The 20357-nt window shown below is 38.4% G+C and overlaps 2 protein-coding genes across 2 annotated transcripts; one reads left to right on the forward strand and one right to left on the reverse strand.

The window, feature by feature from the left end:
- Positions 1–1074: 1074 nt before the first annotated feature.
- Positions 1075–9420, forward strand: LOC143629422 (cyclin-D4-1-like). The gene is made up of 5 exons (XM_077098701.1): positions 1075–1679; positions 2298–2387; positions 7794–8097; positions 8207–8316; positions 9167–9420. The coding sequence occupies exons 1-5, from the start codon at positions 1476–1478 to the stop codon at positions 9389–9391; spliced, it is 933 nt and encodes a 310-aa protein (XP_076954816.1). The 5' UTR covers positions 1075–1475; the 3' UTR covers positions 9392–9420.
- Positions 9421–16284: 6864 nt separating this feature from the next.
- LOC143629423 (magnesium transporter MRS2-3-like) lies at positions 16285–19682 on the reverse strand. Its single transcript, XM_077098702.1, has 5 exons — positions 19306–19682; positions 18279–18515; positions 18065–18193; positions 17038–17361; positions 16285–16962 (listed from the first exon to the last, which is right to left on the reverse strand). Exons 1-5 carry the CDS (start codon positions 19663–19665, stop codon positions 16660–16662), a joined length of 1353 nt encoding a protein of 450 aa, XP_076954817.1. The 5' UTR covers positions 19666–19682; the 3' UTR covers positions 16285–16659.
- Positions 19683–20357: the final 675 nt, after the last annotated feature.

A 20357-nucleotide genomic window follows, 5' to 3' on the forward strand; every position in this document is an offset into this window, starting at 1 on the left:
GTTATATAAGTGTGTTTTATTTTTTCATAGTGTTTTTTGCATTGTGTTTTTTACATTGTGTAATTTAATTGTGTTTTTCATTGGGTGTTTGTCATTGTGTTTTTATTTTCATAGTGTTTATTCCATTGTGTTTTTTACATTGTGTCTTTTTCATTGTGTTTTTCATAGTGTTTTATTTCCCGACGAAATTTCTGAAGACTTTTCCGGCAAAGTGGTGGCGGTGGGTGGCGGTGGGCGGTGGTGGTTGTAGGAGATAAGTGAAAATTTAAGTGGGTTTTAATTAAGTGGGTTTTTGAAATTAAATTAAATAGGTTTTCAATATTAAGGTATTAGACAAAAATACCCTCCTTCCTAGACTTCTTAGGATAATCAAACTTCTTATTTGATCTTTTCTCTCACTATACAATCTGATAATAAAGTGGTAACATTTGAATCATTTAGTACATCTTTAACTTTAACCATTAATAGGCTCTAATCACTTTATAACCGTTAAGAGATGCCTTTTAGTGAACCAAACACATTATGCCTCTAACCGATTCGAAAGTGGCTACTTAATAGATCTATCAAGAAGCTACCAAGCACGCCTTAGAGTATTCACATCTTTTCTCCTAACTTTAAATCCAAAGTAATACTAAAAATTACTATATTTTTTTTTCTTTTTCAATTAACTAATACTTTTTTATATATTTACCATTACCTTTTTTTCTTTCAGTCACACACGAAAATCTTAAAAAATATTTTAAAAATTATAAGATACGAACATAAACTTTTTAAATATACAAAAAAATCACCGCATTTTTTGTTTATTCCTTTCACAACATCCTAAATCACTCTCGACATTATAAAAGTTCCACTGACAATTTTTAATAAATAAATATGAATGCTCTACACTTCTAACTATAATTTTATTTCTTGCATAATTTTTCTACACATATATAAAATATTGTGTGGGTGTCATGAGGTAATACCTTAATTGCTCATGGGTGAATTAAATTAATATTATATTAATAATAATAATTTGAGATGAAAATGCAATAAATTGAAGAGTTGTTACAACTTACAAATGCATCCCCAATAATGTGAATGATCCAAAACACCCCAGTGGTGTAGTTGACTAGTCAAGACACACCTCCCGAGCCAAAAATTAACCAGACCATATTCCCCTACTTTGCACCACACACTTTTTACCCTACTCCAATACACACCAGCCGTTGATCCCATTTCTCATCTGTAACATATTTTTTTCACTCCACCTTAAATACTACTCACAAACAAACAACTCACAGACACAAAAAGAGTTTGATTATTATTATTATTATTATTATTATTAAAAAAAAGCATGTCGTTTCCAGAACCATAAACCATGCGTCCTTCCACCACCGTACTACCACCAGTCTCCGCCGTCAATGCCGTCACCGGAACCACCACCGTTGTTTTAAGCCTTGTTTCTTTTTATATTATTATTATTATTCACCATGTCTGATCGGTCTGAATATTGTGGTTTATTTATCTCCGATGCCGTTAACTACCACCAGCCGCCGCCGATCGAAGATGCTGTCATCGACTCACTCATCGCCGCCGAACGGAGTCATTCTCCGCCGCCGGACTATCTCCTCCGATGCCGACGTGGCTCCGTCCACGTCACCCACCGGCAAGATTCCATCAACTGGATTCTCAATGTATGTTTTGCTTGCTTTTTTGTTTTCTTAATTCTTTTGTTTTTAATAATAATTTATTATTTTTAAATATTAATTTTACTAATACAATAATTATTTATTTTTATGGAAAATAATAATTAGAATACTAAAACACATTTATTATTGAGCAAATGATAACTGTATTAATAATTATTTATTAATTTGTATAGTAAAAAGTAAATAATAGTTAGACTAATAAAACATATTTAATTTAAAGAAAAGAATTATACAATTAATGATTTATTTATTTTTATAGAAAATAATAATTATACTTAATAAAACACGTTTATTTTAAATTATTATTTGTTTTAAGAAAATTTTAAGTTTTTATTTTCCTTTTTGGGTATAATTTAAAATCTATGCAACTATCTTTATCAATGAAATATTAATGGAACTCTAATTACATTAAATGATAATGAATTAGTTTTTACATATTTTTTTATTCTTTTTAATAATCGTTTTTATATGCAATACAATTTTTTCAGCTACAACCCGTACATTAAGATTAATAATTTGTATTCTAAGATGGTATTTACATATACATGCATACTATGCATTACTTGTTTAATTTTAAGCATAATGCGATTAATCTGAATGCAGGCTCATGCTCATTACCGGTTTCATCCAACAACTGCAATACTTGCCGTTAACTATTTCGACCGGTTTATCTCCTCGATCGCCTCTATTGTGGTATATACATTACACACATATATGCATTAATATTGAAAGTAAATATGATCGTAATCATTGCCTTTGCATTAAACCAACACCTTTTAAATAGGGGAAGAAACATAATCCTATACATATTCTAAAAGGGTAAAAGATATGGATATAAATCAAACATATATTTAAACAATTCTATAATATATTCTAGAATATTTTGATATTCTAATACGCCCCCGCAGTTCGAGCCGGTGAAACGCTCAAACTGGATCTGAAACTTTCAAACAACGGATGAGGTAACCCTTTCGTAAAGATGTCAGCATATTGATAAGGTGCTGGAATATGCAAAACCCGAATGTTACCCAAGCGCACCTGCTCGCGAACAAAATGAATATCAATCTCTACATGTTTAGTTCTTTGATGTTGAACTGGATTACCCGAGAGATACACGACTGAAACATTGTCACAATACACCACTGACGCCCGATGTAGTGGTACGTGCAGCTCCAATAACAAATGACGTAGCCATGAGATTTCTGCCACAACATTTACGACGCCTCGATATTCAGCCTCGGCACTAGAACGAGAAATCGTAGCTTGTCTTTTTGAAGACCATGATATTAAATTGTTTCCCAAGAATACACAGTACCCAGAAGTGGACCGACGAGAGTTTGGGCACCCACCCCAGTCTGCGTCGGAGTACGCGGTGAGAGAAGTTACCGGAGAAACAGTTAAGCGTAAACCATGATGGATAGTACCACTAACATATCGTAGGAGACGACGCAAGAATACCATGTGTGGTTCACGCGGGGCATGCATAAACAAACAGAGCTGTTGAACCGCATATGTGATATCCGGACGAGTAAACGTAAGGTACTGAAGCGCACCAACTAAACTTCTATATTCAGTACCATTCTCTAACAATGGACCAACATCAGCATTTAGTTTAGACCCAGGTTCTACCGGTGTTCCGCATGGCTTAGAATTGGACGTATTTGCTCGTTCTAGAATGCCGGTCGCATATTGCGATTGTGATAAAAATAAACCACGTGAATCACGGGTCACTATGATTCCCAAGAAATGATGAAGAGGGCCTAAATCGGTCATAGAGAACTCAGCCGATAATGCCCGGATAATAGTATCAACTAAACGCGTAGACGAAGCAGCAAGCACAATGTCATCCACGTAAAGTAAGAGATAAGCACTGTTATTCCCGTGTTTATAAATGAATAATGAACTGTCACAAACACTGCTTTTGAATCCCTTATTAGTAATAAAAGTGTAAAAACGTGTGTACCATGCCCGAGGGGCCTGTTTAAGCCCGTAAAGAGACTGTTTTAAGCGGCATACATGATGAGGAGCCGATGGATCTACAAAGCCTGTTGGCTGATACATGAAGACTGTTTCATTAAGATCGCCATGCAAAAAAGCATTTTTAACGTCCAACTGATGCATAGGCCATCCTTTAGATAAACCAATAGATAAAACGGTCCGTATGGTAGCCGGGTTAACAACTGGGCTAAATGTTTCATTGCAATCAACCCCGACAGTTTGTGATTTCCCATTCACCACTAAACGGGCCTTATACCTCTCCAGTGAGCCGTCAGCACGAAATTTGTTTCGAAACAACCATAAACATCTAATAAGAGCATTCTCATTCCACCCCATATCCCTAAACCAAAAATTACACTAAAATTCACTATATTTTCTCTCTCCATTTTAATTAAATAATACTTTTTATACCTTTTATCATTACCTTTTCTCTTTCCTTCACTCACAATCACTTTCAAAATATATTAAAAAATTATAGGGGGTGAACAGTAACTTTTCAAATATACAGAAAAATCACTACTTTCTCTAAAATATAAAAACTATTCACTCACAACACCCTAAATCACTCACTAAATTATAAAAACACCCCTCACATAAAAAGAGGGGTGGGATGAGAATGCTCTAACAGGGTGATTAGCCGGATAAGGTACAAGCTCCCAAGTATCATTATCTTTTAAAGCTTTAAATTCGTTGGTCATGGCCTGCTTCCAATTTGGATCAGATAAGGCTTGATTGTATGAGGTGGGAATTGGAGAAATAGGAAGGTGTGAGGAAGTGTTAAGGTTGTATTTGGGATTGGGTTTAAGTATACCGACTTTGGAACGAGTGGTCATGGGGTGAATGTCAGACCGGTTAGGTGCAACAGAGGTTGGACCAAGGGGTGAATTGGAACCGGATTGGGGTTGGGATGTGGATGGAGAGGATGTAGAAGTTTTTGGGAGCTGATTTGGGCTAGTGGCATGGTGGTCCGAAGTATGAGTGGGCTGGGAAAAGGGTTCCGTAGGTGAGTTAGTTCGGGTTGAAGAAGGGAAATGAGCAGGTGGATCCATAGGAGGGGGATGGGTTGTGGATGGTGAATAAGCATGGGTCGTAGATATGGGTTGGGTTGGTGGGAAGTTAAAATTTAATGGGTTTGGGGCGTCGTCAAGGAATTGATATTGAGTAGTGTCAATTTGATCAGTGAACGGAAACGTGCTTTCGTCAAAGATCACATGACGAGATATATGAACGCGACCTGAGACAAGATCAAGACAACGATAGCCTCGAAAATTAGGAGGGTATCCCAAGAAGATACAACGTGTGGATCGAGGAAGTAATTTATTAGGTTGGGTAGCCGAGAGATTAGGATAACATGCGCATCCAAAAACGCGTAAGTGATCATAAGTGGGGTGTCGGTGAAATAGGGCAAAGGTGGGGGTGAAGAGGTTGAGACTTTTGGTTGGAAGAATATTGTGTAAATAAGCGGCGGTGTGTAAGGCTTCCACCCAAAAGGTAGGTGGTAAATTAGCTTGCATAAGGAGCGGACAGATGATATCGTTAAGGCGTCGAATCATACGCTCGGCTTTACCATTTTGGGGTGAGGTTTGTGGGCAAGCGAAACGAAAAACAAGTCCTTGAGCATTTGCAAACTTATGGAATTCATTGTTATCAAATTCACCACCAAGATCACATTGGAAGGATTTAATTTTAGTTTGAAATTGGGTTTCGATTAGTCGATGAAACTTAACAAATGTAGGAAAAGTTTCGGATTTGAATTTTAAGGGACAAACCAACACGTATTGGGTGAAGTTATCATTTAACACCATGTAATATTTGTATCCATTGTTACTTAATATCGGTGATGTCCATAAATCACAATGTATAATATCAAAGAGTGCAAGAGTAAAAGATTGCGAATCAAAAAACGGCAATCGTTTGCTATTAGAAACTTGGCATGCATGACATAAACCAGAATTAAAGTTTTGATTACATGAAATAAATAAACGACGGGAAAGTAAATGTAAAGTTTGAACTCCGGGATATCCAAGACGGTTATGCCATGTAGAAGTCGAAGATGCTACAAGGCAAGCGGCGGAAGGAAAAGTGGGCTTTGTGAAAGGAAAGAGATCCCCGATGCTGTCATGTCTAGAAATGTGCCTTCCCGTCGCGAGGTCCTTCAAAGAAAAACCATAGGGATCAAAATCAATGGATACTTGATTATCAGTAGAAAATTTATGTACAGATAATAAATCTTTAAATACTTGAGGGGCTAACAGAATATTATTAAGTTGAAAGGTGCGGTTAGGAAGGTGGTAAGAGGAATGACCCGTACCGGTGACTGGTAATTGTTGACCATTACCAACGAAAATATTACCAATAAAAGATAAATTAGCTGGGTTTTGTATCTTACCTGGGTTGGCGGTGAGATGAGACGAGGCTCCCGAGTCCATAAACCATGGATCATTATTTAAATCCACTGCTTGCAAAGCCTGACCCAATTTTGTGGGGTTCATTGGATTAAAAGTCTGTTGGGCTGAGAAACCAGGTGGGGCAAATGCAAGCTGGGCTTGGGCTTGGTGTGCTGGCGTTTGCTGAAAAGGGGGCTGAGCATTCACCGGTGGGCCGTACGCGGCAGCATATGGTCCATAACTAGTTTGCGGATTTTGCCATTGACTAGGCCACCCACCTTGGGCGGGATGTGGACAAGGAGGTGGGTTGGTCCAGGGGATTGGTGGGTAATATTGAGGCAAATAGTGTTGTCGATAAAATCGGCCACCACCCCTGCCATTACTTCGGCCTCCTCGGCGACCACGACCACGACCTCAATACCCCGGTTGGTAATTATTGCCCATATAACCAGAATTATGATACCCCGAACCATTTGAACTCGAACCATTAGAGGAGCCAAGTGTATTATTTGAACCATTAAACCCGTTGGTCGTAGTATTACCTTGAGTAGGACAAGTGTTGTTATTATTGGGTGCAACGAGCGCGGTTTGGGCCGAATCTGCTCTTGCTTCTTGTCTTTGCCTCTCGAGATCAATAGCGGTTCTCGCGTCGTCCCAACTTGTGTCGGTTTGATTGATAACTGTAGCACATGCATCATATTCCTTTGGAAGGCCGTTAACTAGCTGAATTACCAATCGAGATTCGTCAACAATATGATCAACGTCATTCAACTGTTCGGCCAAATCTCGCAACTTTTGACAATAGTCATCAAGCGAGGAGCACGCGGATAAGGTTAGGTTTGTGAATCGTTTCTCGAGAGCTGCCGCACGCGATTTTTTATTAGATAAAAAAATGTGTTTAAGCTTGTTCCAAACCGTTTGAGCTGTTGCATTAGTGTCGAGAACGCGAGCAAGATAAGGTTAGGAGATCGTTCCATATATCCATTGGAGAACGATAGCGTCAATTTCGGCCCAACTCTCGTAAGTGTCGTGAGTCTTATCTGGTGGTGGAGTCCCGTCGATGTGTTGCAAAACCTTGTAGCCCTTTGCATGAAGAGTAAAGAGTTTCACCCATGATGAGTAGGTGAAGGAGGTGCCATCAAGTATGCGAACCTTGTTCTGGATGTTACTAACAGAGTAAACGGGATGAAGGGCTTTTGATTCGGTTTAAACCGACGATGAAGGTTTGTCGCCTGACATGGTGTGGCGATGTGTGTGTAGCGGCAGCAAAAAGGAAAACAAAGAATTATTTTGTGGTGTCAATTAAATCAAAAAGCAAAACAATTAAAATAATGTTTTTCTTTTGCTTCAAGTCTCAATCGTAAAGTAACACATAAAACTAAATTATGATTGGATAAAGAAAAAAAAGAATACAATGATTCTAGGTGTAAGACGAAGGCAGGAAGGAGACGGAAAAAAATAGGTTTAGGCTTTGATACCATGAAAGTAAATATGATCGTAATCATTGCCTTTGCATTAAACCAACAAACCCTTTAAATAGGGGAAGAAACATAATCCTATACATATTCTAAAAGGGTAAAAGATATGGATATAAATCAAACATATATTTAAACAATTCTATAATATCTTCTAGAATATTTTGATATTCTAATAAATATATGTATAGTTTATTTGAACTTGTATATACCAATGACAATGAGGTTTGTGAACACAGTGTGATAGACAATGGAAACTTCAATTACTATCAGTGGCGTGTGTTTCATTAGCTGCTAAAATGGAAGAGCCTGAGGTACCTTTGCTTTTGGATCTCCAAGTTTCGGACCCTCGGTTCGTATTCGAACCCAAGTCCATTCAACGAATGGAGCTTTTGATAATGCAGAAACTCAGATGGAGGCTTCGATCAGTCACTCCGTTTGACTTTCTCCATTATTTCATTGTTAAGCTCCCGCAATCGTCGTCTACAAACCATGACCATTTACATTGGAAATGCTCGGATATTATCATTAAAACCATTCGCGGTAATTAAACCCGTTAAGCGATTCAAGTTGTTAAGAATTTTAGACAATTTTAGACACTTTGTTTTAATTTTTTTTCATTGAATTATTGGTTTTTGTTGAATGTGGGCAGTTATGGACTTTTTGAGGTTTAGGCCTTCGGTGATTGCGGCAGCAACGGTGATATCCGTCGCAGGCGAAGGTGTGGAGGTACCGGAGAGTTACTACGAGAAAGTAGACAAAGTAATTATTTATTTATTTTTATTTAACGAATAACACATTCTCTAACTATACTCACTAAATTATACTCCCTCCGTCCCAATTTAAATGTCCTAGTTTGACATTTTCGGTCTTTCCTGTTTAACTTTGACTGACAATATTTTTGTTTGTGTTACATAATACTTGATGTAAAATATATGAATGGATTGGGTTTTAAATGTATTTTACATTGATATAATTTTTATCAAGTATTATATGACACGAACAAAAATATTAACGGTCAAAGTTGCAAAAAAAGACTTGAAAAGTCAAACCAGGACATTTAAATTGGGACGGAGGGAGTATATTATTTTAATTTTATAAAAACGACACTTTTTTAAAAGACAAAAGACTATCTTTTTATACACTTAGGCCATCTGGTATGGGCTAGCTAGAAAACCCAACTTAAAGCGTCACGACAACGCCATAAAGTCACGAAGTCATTAACTAATCAACTTTTTAACTAATGCGTTATGGGCTAACTATAGATTAAATAAAAATATAAAAGAAAAACAAATGACTGGTGCGTTGGGGGTGGACCCCACTTGATTTTCTGTATTCATGGGGGCGTTAACACATTAACGGGAAGGGAACAAGGGTGAACCCCCCTCAACGCGCCGTCTGTATAAAGCGGCGCATTGTTTAGGACGTTAACATGCCTACGTGGCACTAATAACCCCCCGACACTTTGATACAAAATAATTATTTGGTGATTTAGTTTGACCTTTTAGACAAAAAGTGTGAAATTTGACCCATGAAAAGCTGCGATAAATTGAAAAAACGACTATTTTCATGATTTAATAATAACAATTATTGATTTATTTTCTTTCTACAGGAAATGGTGAGAAGCTGTCATCAACTAATGGAGGAGTATCTGGTCGACACGTGTCCCTCGGTCGATCATAAAGCCACAAGACCTGCTGATCACCCGCCGCCACCTAGTCCTGACGGTGTGCTAGATGCAGCTACTTGTGTTAGCTGTGACACCCGTTCAGATGACCGGAATTTGGTTCAGGTGCCGGAGGAAGAAAGAGAAGCTAAGCGAGCAAGGACAGACTAATGTACAGGAACAAGAGCCATAGGGAAGCAAGCAATTTCTTATATTTTATTTACTATATTATATCATGTTTAAAACAAAGTGAACTTTATCTTTTTTTTTCGTTTTTTTTTTTTTGTTTTTTTGTGTTGAAAACTTGAAATTAAAGTTTTTATATGATATATAATTAAATTTTAATTATTGGTAGCTGGATGTTGTAGTGGTCAATTAGCTGGAATAATTATGAATATATAAACATTAAACGCATTCTAAAATCATTCATTCTTTTTTACTTTTTTTTAATGATGATTTTTTTTAATTCCTTAAAGACTTTGTCTCAAAACCCAATTGGTAACTTGTAATGTGTAAACGGATTTCTCACAAAACTTTATTATTCTTTTATGTTTTTAACGACGATTTTCTTTTATTTTTATTTTTTTGTATTTGAACTCAAAATCTTTTAAAACCAAATTGTTTAAAGGCTTTGTTTTGCCCACCCATCAGTTATTATTATTTTTTGTTTAGCTGTAAAAAAGATTATATTTACACATTAAAACTTTAATAAAGGATCACTTTTTTTTATTTGCTTGTTTGGCTATGTTTGTTTTGCCAATCACTCTTTCAAGTCACATGAAATACATAACTTTAATTTTCTTATATTTATAATTTGTAAAAAAATTACATTTAGATATGATATAAAATTATTAATAAAGGATCACTTCTTTTATTTGCTTGTTTGACTATATTAGTTTTTGTCAATCACTCTGTCAAGTCACATGAAACACATTTAGGGGTGTTGGAAATTGCTAATTTAAATAATTTTGCTTTTATTGTGGTTTTAGCTTTTTTTTTAAAGTAGAAAGTATTTGAAGGACGATTATTTTCTTGAAAAATTTACCACTACCTTTTATTTTTATTTTAAATGTGAAATAAACTTTTTTTTTCAAAAAAGACCTTACTTGTCCTGCAACTCTGCTCATGTGGGGTTTTGCCACGTGTCTTGACAATTGTACCTTACTTGTCTTAACTGTTCAATCTTGGAACTTTGTGTTGTTTTCTATTAACACCTCGAACTTTTGAATTATGACATATATGTCAGGTTTTTGAGTTTTAATATTTTTGTGTGCCAAACAAAAGTAATCAAATTTCAATCGTAATTTGTCACAGGGAACCAAATTGGAATTCATAATTTGGGACGTGTATAGTTTTTGATTCAAACAAACAAAAGTTTAAATTTGGGTCCGTGTTTGTTACTTATCGAGAATGTTGAATTTGGTATGAATGCATGATATATTGTGAAATTTGCTTTTAGATAGAGAGAACATAATTATATAATTCCGGGTAAATATTCCTACCCTTCATGAGTAAAGGTTTAGGTAGAGATCTTGTGCACAAGAGTAACAATATCCCAAGTATGTGGTGCAAGTTGAGGAATTTGATGTTTAGCTTCTTGTAATTCTTATGTGCATGTGCATGTGCATGTGCATGTGCATGTGCATGTGCATGTGCATGTGCATGTGCATCTACCTATATCCTATATAAGTATGAAGTTTAGCCTCTTAAGTAGTTGGGAAATGGTTTTAAAGAAGCGTGGATCGACTTACTTGTATACGATCAACGTTCCTCGGGTACGAGTGTGCTATATCACCGATGGTTTTCCGAGATACGAGTTCTTCCACCTACAAAACGAACAGCACCGTGAGCTTACCCCTCAGAAAGGGACAGAGGGGTCCTCTTTGGGGTAACCCTCCGGTGTGAGAATCAGATATTGTAGGAGAGGATAATCAGGATGTGAAAATGAGTAAAGGACTTAAAATATATTTTCTTGCCTGGCTCTAACTGTGGAGGTGGTGTGGTATTTATAGTATTAGGGTTTCCAATGATTGGGCTCAGACCCAATTAGGGCCTTTTTGGTCTCCTCCTATTGCTTCGCGCCACGTGTACTTAGGACACCTGGTGCTTTTTCATTGATTATTCTCTGATCAAGGTATTTCACCTGACCCATGTGCCATCACGTGGTGGCACATGGGCTTTGCTGAGTTGTCCACCCTTCATTGGCAGCTGTCAACATCAGCACATTCTTTATTCCTTAAAAGATACATTCTGGAAGGTTGTCTGATGAGTACAATCATGGTTGTCCTTATCCTGATTTGGATTAGACTATTGTCTCATTTGTTGTGTGTCGCTTACGCGCGGCCTTTATGCGCCTATCCCGGGGATGCGCAAGGTCTTCTCTTTATCCTCACACTAAATGTGTGTGTTGTGTGCTTGCGCATAAGTTTTGGCTTTGTGTCATGCACAGATGTTTCATGCGCTTGCGCATAGGCTTTGTGTCATGCGCCACGCGCAGATGTTTCATGCACTTGCGCATAGGTTTTGGCTTTGTGTCTTCATGACATCCTGATTTCAAGCCTCTTGTCTATATCTTGTGGGTTGACCCGCCCCGCTCGATGTTAAGGCGGGTGCATACCCCTTCAAGCCCCCCCCAGTCTAATGTGTGTCTTGTCTCGCGCGAGCGAGGTAAGATAGATATTAGACTTAATAGTTTGCTTTTTTAATAGGGCTTGTTTTTTCTTTTTCTTTTCTTGTATGCACGTGGTTGGTTGGTGTTGACATGCATCAGAGATGGAGACGTTATGTGTCAGACCTTTCGTGTGCTCGAGGTGCTACAGTGGCTTTTCACGTCTCCTCATACAGTGTCAGGAACACGTGTCGCGCTTATGTTGACCTACGCCTGCGAGTGGGGGCGCGTGAGCGTAGATCTGATTATTACTTGTTTCTCTCTCTCTCTCTCTCCTGGGCCTATAAAACCAAACCTTTTGAACGGTTTTTTCTTCATCTCCACTGTCATTTTCAAAGCTTTTGCCTATTATTTACATTCCGATTAAGAGTTTTCGTCTTTGTCCCTGAATTCCGTGCTTAAAGTAATCATATTGTTCGATTCGCAATTGTATGTCTGATAACCCAGACACCACAATTTCCCCTAGTAAAGGCCGTGTAAAATCAATGGTTATGTCTACTTTGAAGAAAACCGGCAAGGGTACTCGGGTTGCCGAGGCCTCGTCGGAGGAGGGAGGGAAGAACAAGGCGGTGAAGAGATGGGATGAGATTCCCTGCAAGTTGAAACAGCCTGAGCTTGATAGTCTCATTGCTTCTCAGGGTTTTCTCCCTGAGTATAGTTGTCTGCTCCCGGTGACCGGGCAAACAGCGGCGGATCCTCCCGCCGGTTATATCTCTTTATATTCTCACTTTTTCACCCGCTGTAACCTTCGTCTTCCGATGACGAGGTTTATAGGTGCGCTCCTCCAATTTTACGGGATTCATATATCTCAAGTCCATCCCTGTGGATTAGTGCGCATGACTCATTTTGAGTTCATGTGCAAAGCTCAGCGCGAGGAGCCCACCCCGCAGTCAGAAGGTTAAGTGCTGCACTGTTACCTTCAAAAGCCTTCATGACTGGGCTGAAAAATTCTTTTATATCAAGGCTGGTGTTATTCCCATTCGTATGACCATGCGCGCGATTACTTCCGCGCCCGCGGATGATGACGTTCTTAAGAATCCATCTGGCGCGTGGGTTAAAAAATTAACTGCTGAACCATCCCCCGCCAAGAATATTTGCGAGGAAGCGTTGGTAGGGGTTGGTATGAGCAAGAGGTGGACTGACAGCGAGACTGAGCCTGTCATCCATGTTGATGGCTCAGGTGGGTTGTTTGTTCATTGCATTAATTTTGCGCGAGTATAATTCGTTTTGCTGATATCACTTGTCTTGTTTTATGCAGAAAGCAAGGAATACATCCACGCCGTCTATGACGAGCATAAGGAGGGTGGATCTGCTGCGCTGAACCCTGGGGAAACCGCCTTTCCTGATCGTTTTGACGATATGTTTATTCCTGTTGACTTAGAGTTTTGCTTTGACAGCGATGCGCCTGGTAAGCCCTTGTATTTGTGTTTAGGCCCTTAGAATACCAAATTTGGTTTTAACATTTCTGTTGCGCGTATTGTAGATGCGCTTGCTAATTATGAGTTGGAGCCTGTGGAAGAGGAAGGGGAGGAGGCAGAAGCTGAAGCGCAAAAACTCAAGCGCAAGGCTAAAGGCAAAACTGGCGCAGGGGCCAGTAAAAAACAGAAAAAAGATGATGCCTCTGTTGCCCAGAATCTTCCTCCTACTCAAGTGAAGGGACTTGAGAAAACCAAGGGTTTTACTTCCAAGTTTTCCTCGTCTTCTTTGCCTTACGGTGTGGGCAATCCTCCAGTCCACACGAGGTATGGTGCTGCTACCTCATCTCTGCACGCGGCGGACAAGGGAAGCGGTGCTGCGCTTGCTGTTTCGTCTGTTCCAACAGGTATGCTTTGTTTATATTTTGTGGTTTTGTGAGCGTGATTCCGATAGAGTTATTAATGAAGCTTTGTTCACTCAAATGTTTGTAGAGCCAGCAACGTTGGTAGCTCAACCTCAGGCGCAGCAAGGTGCCAAGGCTATGCCGAAGGTTGTTTTGAAGTCATCTGTTTTGCCCTCAAAAAGGGGGAAAATGGACTTCATGGCGATGCTTAATTCGCGGACTGCGGTGCGCCAAGGTATTTATTACGCTTTGATTGTCTGATTTTTTCCTTTAGTTCAAGTCATGAATCATTTCTCCTTGTTGGTTTTTTCATAGGAATTATAGCTGGCGCACAAGCTGCTGGTGGCACTGCTAGCGCTGGCGCCGTTAGTTCTGCTCCTGCTCCAACAAGTACTGAATCTCCCCTCATTGGGATCACTAAGGAGCAGGAGACTATTTTTCGCGCTGCTCTAACAGCGTCAAGACCTCCCTCACCTCCTCCTGCGTGCAGCCCTCCTCGTGAGACTATTTTTGATTCTTCCAAGTCGCAGGAGAAGAGACCTGTTATAGAGGATGATGAGGAGGTTAATTTTAAAGATTCTGATGGTGGCCGCGTAAGCCCTATAGCGCCACGAGATTTCGTGGCGCAGCCTTTTTCTCATGGGGCAGGCAGGAGCTCATCAGCTGGCGCTAATCTTTCTGCCGGTTCTCCTCAGGTATAAGTTTATTTTGCTCCGATGTGCAGACTTCCAAATTAGTGTTTAGATAACTAAAACGTTTCTTTGCGTTGCTTTGTGTTTGTAGGGAGCCGATCACATATACCGACCGAGCTGGAGTATCACTGAAGAGAGCTCATTCCAATCCTTGGGCGTATGTGAAGACTTTTGGGCTCACTCTGTTCCTCCAGCTGAAAGGAGGTTTCAAGAGGACCGCGCTCGCGTGGATTTGCTTAATGACCACCTTTTTGCTGCCTCCCAAGAGCTTCGCAATGATTATATAATGGTACGTGATGCCCTTGCGGAGGCCAAGCAAGAGGCTAAGATTTCTGCTTGGAATATTTCTGATGCCCGAGGCCAACCACGTGGTCGTGGGTTCGAGTCCCACGGATGGCGCCAATGAAGAAGCGTGGATCGACTTACTTGTATACGATCAACGTTACTCGGGTACGAGTGTGCTATATCACCGATGGTTTTCCGAGATACGAGTTCTTCCACCTACAAAACGAACAGCACCGTGAGCTTACCCCTCAGAAAGGGACAGAGGGGTCCTCTTTGGGGTAACCCTCCGGTGTGAGAATCAGATATTGTAGGAGAGGATAATCAAGATGTGAAAATGAGTAAAGGACTTAGAATATATTTTCTTGCCTGGCTCCAACTGTGGAGGTGGTGTGGTATTTATAGTATTAGGGTTTTCAATGATTGGGCTCAGACCCAATTAGGGCCTTTTTGGTCTCCTCCTATTGCTTCGCGCCACGTGTACTTAGGACACCTGGTGCTTTTTCATTGATTATTCTCTGACCAAGGTATTTCACCTGACCCATGTGCCATCACGTGGTGGCACATGGGCTTTGCTGAGTTGTCCACCCTTCATTGGCAGCTGTCAACATTAGCACATTCTTTATTCCTTAAAAGATACATTCTGGAAGGTTGTCTGATGAGTACAATCATGGTTGTCCTTATCTTGATTTGGATTAGACAATTGTCTCATTTGTTGTGTGTCGCTTACGCGCGGCCTTTATGCGCCTATCCCGGGGATGCGCAAGGTCTTCTCTTTATCCTCACACTAAATGTGTTTGTTGTGTGCTTGCGCATAGGTTTTGGCTTGCGCATAGGTTTTGCTTTGTGTCATGCGCAGATGTTTCATGCGCTTGCGCATAGGCTTTGTGTCATGCGCCACGCGCAGATGTTTCATGCGCTTGCGCATAGGTTTTGGCTTTGTGTCTTCATGACATCCTGATTTCAAGCCTCTTGTCTATATCTTGTGGGTTGACCCGCCCCGCTCGATGTTAAGGCGGGTGCATACCCCTTCACTACTCATGTTTGGGAATGCAATTCCTCAATCAGCATAAACATGTATTCAAAGGGTGTGTTTGTGTGCAAGTGTGAGGCTCGAAGCCTCGAACTACCTCCACATCATTTGTATTCTGGAGATGACATTGGTCATGTTCTCATATTATGATTAGTTGATAGTGTTTGACCATCGAGAGTGGTATGAATCGGCACCTCCTCATTCGATTGTTGTACTAATCATGGACCCGACCGTTTTCTTTCATGTTCCATGAACAGTCGTGTTAAACCCTTATAATAAGTTGAAAATGTTACGTAACAACATTTTGCCAAAGACCTTAAATGTATATGGAATTATGGATCACCATCTAAGATAGAATACAACCGATACAATGATACATAACGACGGCCTATCTCTCCATGGATTAACTTCGTGCCATAAACATACAACTATGCGAAGAAGATATGATCTTACAAGAAGTCAAGAACCATACTCGAGTTAAAACTAACATAGTTTTTAGTTGATGTTTTATGTACGAAATAAAGGGAGATACATGATTTATAATGAATTCGGGACTTGATTATGTTATGATCACTGTTATGTGTAAGACTTTAAGTACATCATAAAGATGCATGTATAATTTGAAAGGATACTTGGATGATTTTTGTCCAATAATTATATCTGGAAACTCAATTGACATCATTACTATTTATATCAACTGACTAGACATCTCATCTGTGTTCAGTCTGCTCTGCATCATGTGTACTGTACTCGAGTATCAAATGATCTGCGAGTGGAACCCTCATTTGAATTTGCAATCTCATTGATTTTGTTAAAACATTTTAATACAATAATACCCTCAATATAATTTTTATACCATTATGCATTAACATATAAAAAGAAGCCTCATTATAGACTAAGAAAAACAGCATATCATAAACAAACTATATTAAAGACCTGTCTCATTCACTCTAAAAGGCGTTTACTCTTGCACCAAACGATAGCAACAATATATAACACAATCGTGCCAGCAGTACCGCCACCCACGGTCCATAAAAATTTACCGTTACCAACTTCCTTCTGTTCTTTTGTATCATCTTGAAACAACTCGATATGAATATTCATTCCGAACACTCCAGCAACCACCACGAACGCACTCACCACCAAAGTTGCGGTCGTTAACATAACACCCATTTGAAGTAGATGATTCTGCTTGTCATCCAACATTATATTAATGTAATCTTCCGTGTCATCCACATACTCCCTCAACTGCACACAAACACGGGAATTATTGAATTAAGTCACACTTTCTTTTAAATTTTGAAACAATATTTTGTAACATACCGTTGATAGTTTATTCAGAGTACCATCAATCTGAACAAAGTAAGCCTCCAAGAGCATTTCAAGTTCCTCAATGTCGAGGTGCTTGCTGTGACCGCTCCGTGTTGTACTAGTGTGGGTCCCACGGCTTTCGGTTCGTTGAATGGCGTGTTCATGTGTGTCATCAGTTTCTGTTTGGAGAATCTCTTCGTTCATGGTATCTTCTTCGTTCACAAACGAAGAAGATGATGATGATGAGTTATCAATTTGTTGCTCCAGCTTGTCGGTTAGATACATTTCCGCCATGTCACCGTCATCATCTAGTAATTGCTCTAATTCGTCCCGAACCTAAATAAACATAAATCTATCATCGTACAATTTATACATTTGCTGAAACCTGAAAATAAACCTGATCCATTTTTAAACTAATATGTAGCCAGACTCGTGTGCATGAAACCGAAAATACTGATCTGTAGCCGAAATAACAGACATAAACTGAGCCCAACCCAAAAGAGACGGCTTGGTTTTATGTTTTTCAAAAATCAAACCCGGAAAAACCGACTTTTGTTATTGAATTTATGAATTACAAATAATGTAGGGCCAAACTTTTAGGCTCAAATGAGTAATAACCAAGTAATCATTAATTAACAAGATTTCGGCCCAAATTTCATTATTTTGGGTCTCCCGTTCAGTCCAAATGGCAAACCGAAGAAAAAAACCCACTTTTGTTATTAAATTTATGGATCATAAATTATGTAGGCCAAAATTTTAGGCCCAATTGCGTAATAATCAATTAATCATTACTTAACAAAAAAATATTTAGGCCCAGAGTTTCAGGCCCAAACTCATTGTTTTGGGTATCTCTTTTCGAAACAAAAATTTCAAGTCCAGATGGCATAACAACAAAAATCAAAACTGAACGGTTTTCAAAAACCGAATTTTGGTTTTTGGTTGGTTTGAGCCCAAACCGACCCATGCACACCTGTAAGCCAAACATCCAAATAACAAATAATTATCTGAATTATGGAGTTTATGCTTTTTAAACACAAACCTTTTGAACACGTCCAGTAATAGCAACCAACCGACTTTTTATTTGGCGAACACGTTCCAAATTTAAAGTACTAATCTTTGAAGTCAACTTATCCAGTGCTGGATGAGCTTCTTGCTCCAATGTCCTTGCCTAGTTTATAAAAAATATAACAAGACGCAAACGTTTAAAAAAAATTAAACAAATATATATATGATTAATAAGTAACAACTCGCACCTCACTATCCAAAGAACTGCAAGCTGCCTCTAAGCACGCCTCGAGTGCAATGAACTCAAATGGAAGAATCTTCGGGCCATCTCGTTTATCAAAAGAATGTTTCCCATCAGCTTTAACCGCCTGACCACCGTCTGGGATATTATTGGTGTCTACTCGTGGCGGGCTAACTTCTCTTGACCGTGGCTCGCCCAAATCATACAAATGGGCCCAGTCAGTATCACCATCGACCATTTCCTTCTAAACAAGTTACAAGAACATCAATGTCAGCAAGTAAGCAATCCACATAACTGAGTAAATATGACACTAATTACAATATAATTAGTGTCGTATATATGAAACTAATTACAACACGATTAACGATGTAATTTCAGCAATTGGTCAAAGCTGGTCCAAATCGTCACAAATCGTTCAAATTTGGTCAAATTACAGTCAAATTTCGTCAAAATCTATCAAATTTGTCAAAGAATTTGAAACTTTTACTTATTAATCCAATCCAATTAATAAGTCTGGAAAATTATATATAAAAATTTGAAAAAATGAACCACAAAGTTGCAAATGCAGAACATCAACAGAAAACAAATTAAAGAATATTTAGTGTCGTAAAAGTTATTAGGCGCCGATTAATCAGCGATTAATCAAAAATCGATAATTAACCGATGTGATTTCAGAAATTGAACCTAAAAAGCTGTCATCAGTCAAAGCCAGTCCAAATCGTTTAAAATCGGTCAAACTGTGGTCAAATTTTGTCAAAATCTATCAAATTCGTTGAAGAATTTGAAAAAATATACTTATTAATCCAACCCAATTAATAAATTTGGAAAATTATATACAAAATTCTGAAACTTTTTATATAAATGTATACAATTTTATAAAAATAAACCACAAATTGTACATGCAGAACAATAAAACAACAAATTAATCAGCTTGCATTCAAATTAGACCATAATTCAATAAAAATTAAAAAACCCACCAAAAATATGCAATAACAATCCCTAATTTCCAAAAAAAAAAAACTAAAATGAATAACCTGAGAAGTAGCGTGATGATGACGCAATATCCTTCGTTGAAGCTCATCAACAAACGGAGCAACAGAGGGGTCTTTGGAATTAAGCAACAACACCTCTTGTGCAGTAATAATGGCTTTAACGTGTTCAAGATTAATAACAATGGCTCGTTCTCTGCCGAGAACAGTTGACGGGTACGATAGAATCGGGTCAAGGATCCGGAGATCGCGTGCGGGTAACCCGGTGCGGCGCATGGTGGCGTGTTTGCCGGCCTGGATGATTTGAGCCTGGCCGGTGGAGTCTAAGAGGAGCCATGGTCTGACTCCGCTTTGCTTTTTACGGAGAGGTGGTGTCACGAGGTTGGTTTGTACGGAGTTGAACATGTCTTGGTGTGGCGGTGGAGTGAATTGTAGACTCATGACTTGAATATTGATAAAGGTCAACAAAAAGTATGTTTTATTGTAGACTTATTGACTTATTGTAGTCATTGTGTGTTGACATTTTGATAGTTTATGTGTTTTTATATTAATTAATTTATAATAAACTAATGCTTAAATAAAACATATTTAAAACTTATTAAAACTTAAAAGACTAATTTATTAATTTTTTTATTAAAAAGTTTATAGTATGATTATTATGTTTTTATGCACTTCAAACTCTCATATATAACATAATATAAGATTGAGATTGTTGAAGGAAAATATGTTGAAAGTTGGACGGTCAGAAAATATTTCCTAAGTCGGGCTTCAAGTCGGCCAATGGGTTAATGTTGGGATTATAAAATCCAATAAACCTATAATTATTATGTTTTTATATTCTTTTTGGTTTATTACTTACAATCACACCATTTACTTGTTTTAATTACTTTTTTTTAATCAAAATCATCAAAGTGTGTTTAAGGCCAAAGTGATATCTATTTTGGATTGATTGATTATAGACCTTTTACTTCAATTATTTTTATGCGTCGTTATTTTAATACACTATCTTTCGTTTTTTGATTTGACTTAACAATTCTAATGTTGTCTACTGATTCAATACTTTGTTTCTACCGATACTATATATACTATTCAAATGA

The sequence above is a fragment of the Bidens hawaiensis genome, unplaced genomic scaffold, assembly GCF_021521415.1.
Source record: "Bidens hawaiensis isolate Kalapana, Puna unplaced genomic scaffold, B.hawaiensis_p1.1 tig00005195_1, whole genome shotgun sequence".
Lineage (NCBI taxonomy): Eukaryota > Viridiplantae > Streptophyta > Magnoliopsida > Asterales > Asteraceae > Bidens > Bidens hawaiensis.

Bases quoted from the DNA above. Each gene is read 5' to 3' on its own strand.
- LOC143629422 (XM_077098701.1), top strand. From the start codon at position 1,476: ATGTCTGATCGGTCTGAATATTGTGGTTTATTTATCTCCGATGCCGTT. The intron at 8,098-8,206 runs GTAATTAAACCC...GAATGTGGGCAG, and splicing joins TATCATTAAAACCATTCGCG to TTATGGACTTTTTGAGGTTT. The intron at 8,317-9,166 runs GTAATTATTTAT...TTCTTTCTACAG, and splicing joins ACTACGAGAAAGTAGACAAA to GAAATGGTGAGAAGCTGTCA.
- LOC143629423 (XM_077098702.1), bottom strand. From the start codon at position 19,665: ATGTTCAACTCCGTACAAACCAACCTCGTGACACCACCTCTCCGTAAA. The intron at 18,516-19,305 runs GTTATTCATTTT...TAACTTGTTTAG, and splicing joins ATCATCACGCTACTTCTCAG to AAGGAAATGGTCGATGGTGA. The intron at 18,194-18,278 runs GTGCGAGTTGTT...TTTATAAACTAG, and splicing joins GCAGTTCTTTGGATAGTGAG to GCAAGGACATTGGAGCAAGA.